Raw genomic sequence first — 11,247 nt, 5'->3', positions numbered from 1 at the left:
GCAGTGTGCATTCTTCCTCTTATCTTGGTTACCAATTCAGCTGTCTGTTGTATCAATTCAGGGCCTAATAAATTTCTTTCTCATATTTCATCCCAATGTACTGGAGAACGACATTTTCTACCATATAATGCATTATACTGGTGCCATTCCAATGCTTGACTGATAGCTATTGTTATATGTATACTCAGCTAACGGTAGTTTACTGTCCCAACTACCTGGAAAGTCAATAGTACAGGCCTTCAACATATCTTCTAAGATCTGATTCACTCGTTCTGATTGTCCATTAGTTTGAGGGTGAAATGATGTATTGAATGCTAATCGAGTTCCCATAGCATGATGTAAACTTTTCCAAAATGCAGACGTAAATTTTGGATCTCTATCAGATACAATGGACACTGGGATGCCATGGATCCTCACTATCTCTTTGATATATTCTTCAGCATATTGATTCATCGTGTATGTGGTCTTCTTGAAAAGAAAGTGAGCTGGTTTCGTAAGTCGATCCACAATAACCCATATAGCATTGAACCCTCTTTAACTCAACCCAAGAATGAAATCCATCGTGATGTGCTCCCATTTCGACTCAGGAATGGGAAGTGGTTTCAGGAGTCCTGCTTGTCTTTGATGTTCAGTCTTGACCTGTTGACAAGTTAGACATTGTGCAACAAATTGAACAATGTCCTTTTTCACACCTGGCCACCAAAATAATGGTTTCAAATCCTTGTACATTTTTGTGCCTCCTGGATGGATCGAATAGGAAGTAGCATGAGCATCAATAAGAATGTCAGTTCTGCTCGTTCCTTGCTTTGGCACACACAATCTCCCTTGATATGTCTATATTCCTTCTCCATTCAATTCAAAATTCAAATTTCCTTTTTTCTTCATCTCGCTGCCTCAGTTGTTGTAATTCATTATCTGTATTTTGTTCGACCTTGATCCTGTCTGCAAGTGTTGGTCGAACCATGAGAGATGATAATTGAATTGCAGTGCCCTTTGGCATAACATCAATATTCAAATTCTGTAAATCCCATAAAATTTGTTCTTGTACTTGCATTACATCAATAGAACTGGACTTTCGACTAATGCATCTGTCACAACATTGGCTTTACCTGGATGATAGTTAATAACAAAATCATAATCTTTCGCTAATTCCAACCAACGTCATTGACGCATATTCAATTCTTTTTGTGTGAATAAATATATCAAGCTCTTGTGATCCATATATATTTCACACCGCTCACCATACAGATAATGGCTCCATATTTTTAATGCAAATACCACTGCTGCCAGTTCTAAATCATGTGTCGGATATTTCTTTTAATATTCCTTCAATTGTCTTGAGGCATATGCGATCACCTTCCCGTGCTGCATTAAAACTGCTCCTAAACCTTGTTTCGAAGCATCACTGTATACCACAAAATCTCCTGGCCCTTCTGGTATAGCAAGGACTGGTGCTGATGTCAATTTTGCATTTAAATCTTGGAAATTGTGATCACGTGCTTCGTTCCATAGTAATTTCACATTCTTTCGAGTCAAAGCAGTCAAAGGCAATGCTATCTTAGAAAATCTTGCTATAACCCGACGGTAATAACCAGCTAACCCAAAAAAACTACGTACCTCGGTAACAGTGGTAGGTCGTAGCCAGTTATTAACAGCTTCAATCTTGCTTGGATCCACTGATATGCCTTCTTTTAAAATGATATGACCGAAGAATGCTACTTGTACTTGTTCAAGCCCAAAATTCACATTTTCTCCATTTGGCATATAAATGTTTATCCTTCAACGTTTGCAAAACTAATTCCAGATGTTCTCGATGCTCCTCTACAGTTCGTGAGTAGATGAGAATATCATCTATAAACACAATCACGCACTTGTCTAGAAATGGCTTGAAAATTATGTTCATTAAATCCATAAAAGCTGCTGGTGCATTTGTTAGTCCAAATGGCATTACAAGAAATTCATAATGCCCGTACCTGGTTAGGAAGGTAGTCTTTGAGATATCATCTGATTTCACTTTTAGTTGATGATAGCCTGATCGTAAATCAATCTTCGAAAAGATAGCAGCTCCTTGTAATTGATCAAACAAATCATCAATTCTGGGGAGTGGATATCTATTTTTGATTGTCACTTTGTTCAACTCCCGATGATCAATACATAAACAAAGAGTACCGTCTTGATTTTTCACAAAAAAACAGGTGTACCCCACGGTGAAAAGCTCGGTCTAATAAACCCTTTATCAAGCAACTCCTGTAACTATTCTTTCATTTCTGTAGGAGCTAATCGATAAGGAGCTTTTGAGATCGGATGAGTCCCTGCCGACAACATCAATTACAAATTCGATCTCTCTATCTGGGGGTAAGCCTGTAACATCATTGGGAAATACCTCTGGAAAATCACAAACAACATCTGTATCTTTTAACTCACAAACCGGTGGATCAATAACTAAAACAGATGCTCAATATCCTTGATATCCCTTCTGTAATAATTTACATACCTTCATACAAGAGATAATCCGAAGAGGTAAGGTGAAACATCTACTCGTTTTAAAATGCGGAAATATTTTTATTTATTTAATTAAAGCTCTCATCTTTGAAAATAAACATTTAACATTTAAATGACTCACATGCATGCAATCCTACTTAAAATCATTATTTAGAATTTTTCATAAGCAATTACCAATAAAATGTAACGGAGTAAAATATGAGAAAATCCTACATCCAGCAGTAAAATAAACCAGCGTAAAAATATTTGTATTGTGGGGACCCGGACGCTAATCATCTTATTAATCGTCATTGGGACTAATTTAATTAATTATAATAAACATGGTCTATTTTTTTTTTTAAAATGCGGAACGTAATGGCATACATCTTAACATACACGTCAGTACTAAAAGTACAAATCTTGCACTATATACAATCAGTCTCAACTAAGGTTTAACAACTATATAACAAGTATTTAAACCCTAACTCTAGTCCAAGTCCGTAGTCTCCACTCTAACTCGATCTTTCTTCACCTCTATGACCCTGAACCTGTCCCACCTGTTGCCATGCACACATACAGACAAGACAACAGCCGGATAACTCCGGTGAGATATAAATATCCCAGTATAAACAATGTATCAATGCAATCATATAAAACATATATAAAAGCATAAACAATCATTAAAACATGTATCCAATCTGACTACATGAACCAATACGAGTCTGTATTAAGTCAATGACTTATTATCTTATCTCAACTTATTTCTAACCTAGGGATCCCGATCTAATTTAGACTTTGGTATGCTGTATCGAATGTTTACAATAGACGTCGATCTACATCTAAGCTCATCGATACACCGTAAGTCTAGAGTCTACGCGGTTCTGACAAAGACTCGGCGGTTCTGCCCTAGCTAGGCTGATCTGCCCTAGACTCAAACTCTGGCTCTGCTATAATTCAATAGACTAAACATATCAATCTGATAATCTGCAAATATCAATGCAATAAAATAAAGTATGTGATTTTGGGAAACTCAAGTCAAACCTAACTCGAGTTATGCAATCCCGAATCAACATTTATTTATACCTTTTATTATGTCACTCTGATACAATCGAAGTCTCGACTCAAAGCCTGTCAATGTTCAATCTGGCAATGACAATATCAATATACTGTATCAATATTCTATTCAAATCAAAACATCCCCGTCTTATCAAATTCTGATGGTACAACATTACAATCTTGCGATACCGGTGATACCACACCAGTGTATACTAATTCCAATAATTTATAATCAACCACCGTACAAATCTGACATCACATCTCAGTCAATTTAACTATGAAATTCATAACAATTCCATAATCAATCTGTTTCTTAATCTGACTTCGATTCTATGATGTCTACTATGTCAAGAACATCATATATGAATTCCATGCAATTCTGACAATATCATAATTTCAAAACTTGTCGAAACGTAGTAAAACTTACGTCCAGTTGTAGCCTGCGTCGATAGGAACACAGTATCGAAGTCGGATTCAAAATCGGACGGACGAATTTCTCACAAAAGGCGTAAGGATTTTCTATAACTTCACAGAGACTTTTTCTCGATTCTTTTCTGATTCTGAAGGATTTTCGTACGTTTTGTATATATATATATATATACATTCACGCATGTAAATCAAATGGCTCATCCTACATGCGACACGTCTCGCGCATATGCGCGACCCTTCTCGGCGCATATGCGCGAGACAGTATGTCTCGGCGCGTGTCTTCCCAGCCGCTCGCGCATATGCGCGCCTCTATTCAGCGCATATGCGCGAGGCTCTCTGGACTCGACCTGTGCAACTCGCGCATATGCGCGCCCTCATGTCGCGCATATGCGCGAGGTCTTCTGCCCATTTGGCGCATGGGCGCGCATCACATCGCGCATGTGCGCGAGAGGCACTGTCCTCGCACATAAATTATCACACGTTACCTCAAATCGTGTCTCGGTTAATCCTCTCATAATCACATCAAATTATAAATCAATAATTACGGATTACTAGGATAAAATTCTCGGGCATTACATGTATCCTCTCAAAACATGAAATCATAAAAGTGCAAAAAATCATAGGTCCTCAGGTCGTGTCGCCCACCAGGTCCGCTGACTCAGAGTCCAGCACCTCCAGTCTCCTCAACATCGAACTCACCTGCATCATACACGCCTATTGAGTCTAAAGACTCAACATACATGTACCAGTAATAACAAGTACATATACGTAGCACACAGCAGTGAAAAATAGCGTAATCAACATACATTTCATGAGCTTACAAACATGAACATAAGCGTGTCAGTGTAAAATCGTAACGTGTCAAAACTATGTCTCATCATGCTATCATATTGTATGCGTAACATTGACTTGTCAAAACATGGTAATAACATATATCATCGTATCAGCATATACGTGTTAAAATCTTAATTTGAATTCCGTCCATTAGCCGTGGCTTTCTTATCATCATTTCATCATGTGAGTCGATGGATCCATCTACGTGTAACCGCGGTACCCGACGACGAGGGACATCATCGACACTCTCACCCGTCAACTGAGCCCGGGCCTATCATATCATCATATCATCATATCATGTCAATGGAAATACGATCGTCGGGTTCTCTCTGGGGCCTTCTCCCATAAACGGGCTCCCTCTGGGGCCTTTTCCCTCACGATATCTCCAATCATATCATCGTGTCATCGTGTCATCATGTTAGTCACAACTAAATCACTTCCTTCAAAACTGTGTCATCATTTTCATCACTTAAATAAAACATGCATATACATATTTTTTCCCTAAAACCAAGCATGCACCGTAATTATCATAATTTCATATAAATCGTAAACGTGATGCATAAACATTTAAAATATCAGTAATTTTGTGCTCAGGGTGCTGCCATATCCAATATGCATAAACATTTAAAATATCATATAAATCTGTTGCTTATGATTTCCTCGAGACTTCATTTCTGTTAATTATCTTGTTTTTGTTTTATGAGCACCCACTGGTTGTTGGCTGTGTTTCCAAGCATAACATCACAATGGTCGTGGTATCTTCTGTTAGGAGCTTATTGTTAGCTAGTTAAACGGCTTGTTTCAAGCTGTAAATTGGGTGTCAATAATAGGCACCGACTGGCGTCTTCGTCCTGCTTGCTAAGAGTTATTCTAGAAATATTGAGTGCTTGATTATTCTGTGAAAGCATGAGACATATTTTTTGAAATCAATATAGAGATATATTAAGATCATAAATTCTTTGTTTATCGAGTATTGTCATGTTATTAACATTAAATTTATCTATGTACTCTACATTATTTGGTTCTAATCTAAAGTTAATAATTTTGTTTATATTAGGTTATTTTAATGTCAAATCAAGAGAGAAAGAGAAAAAAAAATATTTTATCATTCTTTCAGCCAACAAATGATAATCTTTCATCATCCGAGAGGATCGAGACTCACTGCATCCATTCATATTGAGGAGCCCGGACCTCCTTCTAAATCTAAAAGAGTTGTGTTTGATGAAACTTCCCTTGAACGGGATCCTGGATTGCGTATTTCGATGTTGCAACATCCTGTTAATCATCGTGATGAAATTAGACGAGCTTATATCAAAATGGGACCATATCAACCTAAATTGTCGGAATACCCACGGTCTGAATCAGGAAAGCAGCATCGTTGATTTCAATATACATGATTTAAAAAGTTTCCATGGTTAGAGCACTCTCCTTCGAAGGATGCAGTATTTTGTTTTTTGTGCTATCTTTTTGAATTAAGTGAAGCACAACAATTTACATTTACAATTTAAGGATTTAAAAGTTGGAAACGCGTTAATGATGGAGCAAAGTTTGCTTTTTTGTCTCACATGGGAAGTTCTAACTCGACACACAATAAATCTTCAAAATCTGTTGTTGATTTGATGAATGTCACTAGGCATATAGATGTAGTTATGAATCGAGAAACTTCTGAACATATTCAAAAAAATCGGTTAAGGCTTGCAGCAACAATTGAGTGTGTCCATTGGCTTAGTTTGCAAGGATGTGGATTGAGAGGTCATGATGAATCTTCATATTCCCAAAATCGTGGTAATTTCATTGAGATGTTAAAACTATTGGGGAAATGGAATGCTAGTATTGAAGATTTTATCTTAGACAAGGCTCCGGGAAATGCAAGATATACCTCACCAGAAGTTCAAAAAGAAATCTTGCATATTATTGGTAATAGAGTCAGAAATAAAATTCGTGATGAAATTGGAGATTTTAAGTTTTGTATTTTGGTGGATGAAGCGAAAGATGCATCTAACAAAGAACAGATGGCTATAATTTTGAGATTTGTTGATGCCCATGGTTTTCTACGGGAGCGTTTTTTTCAAATTGTGCATGTTCATGACACCACAGCTGCAACACTCAAGAAAGAAATATGTGATGTACTCACTAGATATAATCTAGAAATTCATAATATGCGAGGTCAAGGGTATGATGGTGCTAGTAACATGAGTGATGTTTTTAATGGATTGCAAGCTTTATTTCTTAAAGATTGCCCCTATGCATATTATGTACAGTGTTTTGCCCATCGACTCCAACTAGCATTAGTTGCAGCAGCTGAAAAAGAGATCTCTATATGGCTTTTCTTTTCAAATCTGACGACTATTGTCAATCTTGTTACATCTTCTTCCAAGCGCAATGCCGAGTTACAATCTTATCAAGTTAATGAAATTGCACGTTCTGTTGTTGCCGGTGAACGCGAGACTGGGTGAGGAGCTAATCAGATTGGTACTTTGCATCGAGCAGGTACTACTCGTTGGAGCTCCCATTTTGATTCTATTTGCAGCTTGATAGATATGTATGCTGCAAGCTATTAATGTGCTCGAAAACATTATCATTGACGGCACCTCTACTTCAATGCGCGGGGAAGCTGGTGGTTCATTAATAGTGATGAAGTCTTTTGATTTCATTTTTATTTTGCATTTGATGCATAAAATTATGGGGATCACAAATTTTCTTTGCCGTGCCTTGCAACAAAAATCTCTTGATATCATAAGTGCAATGGATTTGGTCTCTACGACTAAAGAACTTTTCCTAAGATTGAGAAATGATGGTTTTGATATTCTTCTTTCCTATGTAAAATCATTTTGCACAAGATTGAATGTTGATATACCGGAGATGATTTCTCATTATAAGCATTCTACTCGTTCATGCAAGAAAAAGGATACCATCACAGTTGAACATCACTTTCATTATGATATATTTAATGTTGCAATAGATTTTAAGTTTGAAGAGTTAAACTCTAGATTCAGTTATGAGACAGTTGAACTTCTAATTCTCAGTTCTGTTTTGGATCCAAAAGAAAATTTTAAATGGTTCAACATTGACAAGATTTGTACTCTCGCTGAGAATTATTATCCCGAGGACTTCACTGAACAGGAAATGCATCATTTGAGGTGTCAGCTACAACATTTTGAGCTCGATGTAGTTTGTCATGAAGATTTTCAGAAAATGTCCACTTTCTCAGAATTGTGCCGAGGGTTATTTGAGACCACAAAGTTGCAACATTATGATTTGATCCGTCTAGTTTTAACTTTGCCTGTTTCCACGGCAACTACGGAGCGTGCATTTTCGGCTATGAAGCATGTTAAAACAGTTCTTCGTAGTAAAATGGGAGATTGTTTTCTGACAGATTCTATGATTATCTACATTGAGAGAGAGTTTGCTTCAAATATATATTCAGATTTTATAATTGATGAATATTATACTTCGAAGAATCGTAGAGCACAGCTTCAATAGTAAGATTATGTTTATACAGATTATCTTTGTATATTTTAGTTTAAAATATTTAATTTAATCATCTAACATTAAATGAATGATTTTAGAGATATTTATTTTATTTGATCTTCATTAATTTTTTTGCAGGATGATGGAGATATAATATTACATTATCAATGTTTTGTCGGTTTCTGAATCTTACGAGTTCAATAACCAAAATATTGAAGATCTTGTTAATGAGAAACTGTTTGAGACTACGATAAACAGGTATCATAGTTATGATTTTAATTGTTATGGATTATTTTGTTTTTTGTTAAAAAAAAATTAGCCCGGGTATATTTCAAATCCTGGCTCCGCCACTGCTTGCACATCCGTGACTACCCCAACAATCGATCTGCCCACAACAAGCTACGGCCGAAACGTAACACTCCAAACCAGATGGCTACCTGCACTCACACTCGGCTCTAGCACCAAGTTCATTAAACCGTAACATGATTCAACCTCCTAGCAACAGCAACCCATCGCCCTTTGCACAGAAATTTCAGAAAAACCTGAACAACAATTGGAAGATGCAAGAAAACACATGGGAACCAAAAATATTTCATGGAAAGCTTAGATCGAAAATTTTCTTAAATGAAACCAAAACAGCAGCATATAAACGTGTATGATGGGAGAAATGATGATACAAAGCATGCCTGATGATGTTTCACGCAAGAATAACGAAGATCGAACGCGCCGGAGAATTGTTTGATGCAAGAACAAGAGAACCTCAGATGCTTTCAGCTGCTGGAGTGTTGAAACCGAGGGAAACTCCGAAGAGGAAAGGGATGTATATTGATCGGTTGTGGGGGAGGTTACGGGTGGGTAAAGGTTTCCTATATAATAATTACCGAGTTAATCAAATAATTATGGGCTTTAATATGATAATTAAATATTTGAAAAGGGTTTTAAGCCCAACAAGTTTAAAATTAGGCTCAATAAATCCAAACGCACTCCCGAAAAATATTTCGTGTTGGAAGGATTTTGAAACTATAAGCCGAAACCTCAAAACCTTCCCCGATTCGATTAAATTTGCGTACCGTAAAAAAAATAAAATCATGCGGGTAAAAATACCCAATAAAATCCCATTTTTGAAAAATCGACTTAAAAACACCTTGCATTAATTTATAAAATAAATCGTGTGATAAAAAATATTTTCCTGAAAATTCTCAGGTCTCCGTTCCTCGTTCGAGCGTGAAATGCACCTAGCAATCCTAATACATGAACTGATAAAATTCATGAAATAAATCCTTATCGTGCAATAAAATTATGCATAAAATGCATGAAAATAATTAAACACAAGATTAATAAAATAAACTTGCATTTTATACTTTAAAAGAATTTAATAAAATATCAAAGAAATTTAATAATTTGCATGCACGTGGTTCACGTGGACTTTCAGATTTTCGGGACGTTACAATCTACTCCCCTTAAATTGAATTTCGTCCCCAAAATTCGCTTATCCTCGATAATAAAAAGTTAGATTCTTAATTCTAGTATCCCAATAATCCACGTTTCCGCTGCACTACTCTGATAAAATAAGTGTAAGTTGTCCTTATGTCTCTTCAATCCTAATTAAATTGTCTACTAAAATCCTCATTTGTGAATCGTAACTTAGAACGACTTATGGTGACTTAGTTCTATTATACTTAGGCCTCGAATTCTGACTTTTCTCAAACTTCCCAATATTAGAAATGACAGTTCGAATTTTTATTGCGTCTTAATTTTCTTACACTGTACTCGTAATGTTCATTGATCTATTACATTTGTATTTATGCAGTTCATCCTAAGAAACCTTAGCACCAAAATTTACTGATCGATTCCTATCCCCGATAATACACTCAAAATTTAAATTTTTTCTCACCCCATAATAATATTAGCCTAAGATCCTTGAATCGAATCTTTATTTTACGGCACCAAACTTTCGTAACTTAACTATTTACAAGTTCATTCCCAATATAAAATTGTTGCAAATCTTAATCCTCGAGTAACGTTAAGCCATAAAATTCAAATATCCAATATCGATTTTTTTTACCTATAGTTTAAAGCCCTTCAAGTCCCAATTACATGCATAAACTATTTGATTTCCAATTACAATATAGATGAGGCCTAAGACCCTTGGACTTTCCTCATTCAAAAGAATGTCGTATTTTTACGTATCCTTAATGCTTAATTAATACTAGCGTATAAAACTTAATAAGTTATCTCATGGCAGCCTTAGTCTAACTCTAATAAATCAACTTCGCTTATAACTCATAGAGTTCTAGAATCCTCATATCAAGATTTTGGATTTCTTACTCGATGAAAACCTTAATATTCGTTCATCGGTAACCTATGTAGACACAACTAATTCCCTTTTGTTTTTATTTCACCCAAAATTTTTGGATAACACTTATCTCATAAACTTGAAATTCAAGCTTACTCAACCCGAATAGTAATATATAGTATAACTCCAACACACATATCCGCTTAGTTCCAATTTTTTTAATGGCTTCCAAAAATTTCTCAAACAAGGTGTCTACCTCAATTCTTACATGCGTATATCGAGTAACCTAACCATCAATCATACCCAACTTCCTAGAAAAATTAAATTCTAACAAAGGTATAATCTTAACTATTAAGATCATGACTAAAACTTATGACACACCAAACCTAAGTTCCCAAAAATTTGTTAACTCAATGTTTATTTTTATAACTTAACTAACCGATCAACTTTACCTTAAATCGTCATCACTTTAAATTCTTAATTTGCCACAACATTATTTCACCAACGCTTAAATTTTTCAAGCCCAAGATTGATTCATCCCACAATGTCCTCAATTACCATTCATTATAACATTATAATTTATGTATCTAAATGTTCTATATTTCCTTCAAGCCTAAATCACCGAAAATTCCTATCATTTAAGTCATTCAATTCTCACTCACTGCTAAATAAGTTCCCAA

At 35.8% G+C, this 11,247-nt stretch overlaps 1 protein-coding gene across 1 annotated transcript; it reads right to left on the bottom strand.

Annotated features, from left to right (window-relative positions):
• Window positions 1-534: 534 nt before the first annotated feature.
• LOC142554633 (putative mitochondrial protein AtMg00860) lies at window positions 535-1,764 on the bottom strand. Its single transcript, XM_075665298.1, has 2 exons — window positions 1,357-1,764; window positions 535-639 (listed from the first exon to the last, which is right to left on the bottom strand). Exons 1-2 carry the CDS (start codon window positions 1,762-1,764, stop codon window positions 535-537), a joined length of 513 nt encoding a protein of 170 aa, XP_075521413.1.
• Between the last annotated feature and the right edge of the window lie 9,483 nt (window positions 1,765-11,247).

This window comes from Primulina tabacum, chromosome 8, assembly GCF_025594145.1.
Source record: "Primulina tabacum isolate GXHZ01 chromosome 8, ASM2559414v2, whole genome shotgun sequence".
In the NCBI taxonomy this organism is placed as follows: domain Eukaryota; kingdom Viridiplantae; phylum Streptophyta; class Magnoliopsida; order Lamiales; family Gesneriaceae; genus Primulina; species Primulina tabacum.
The sequence above is the reverse complement of the archived record's forward strand: the minus strand, read 5'-3'. Positions and strand labels throughout refer to the sequence as shown.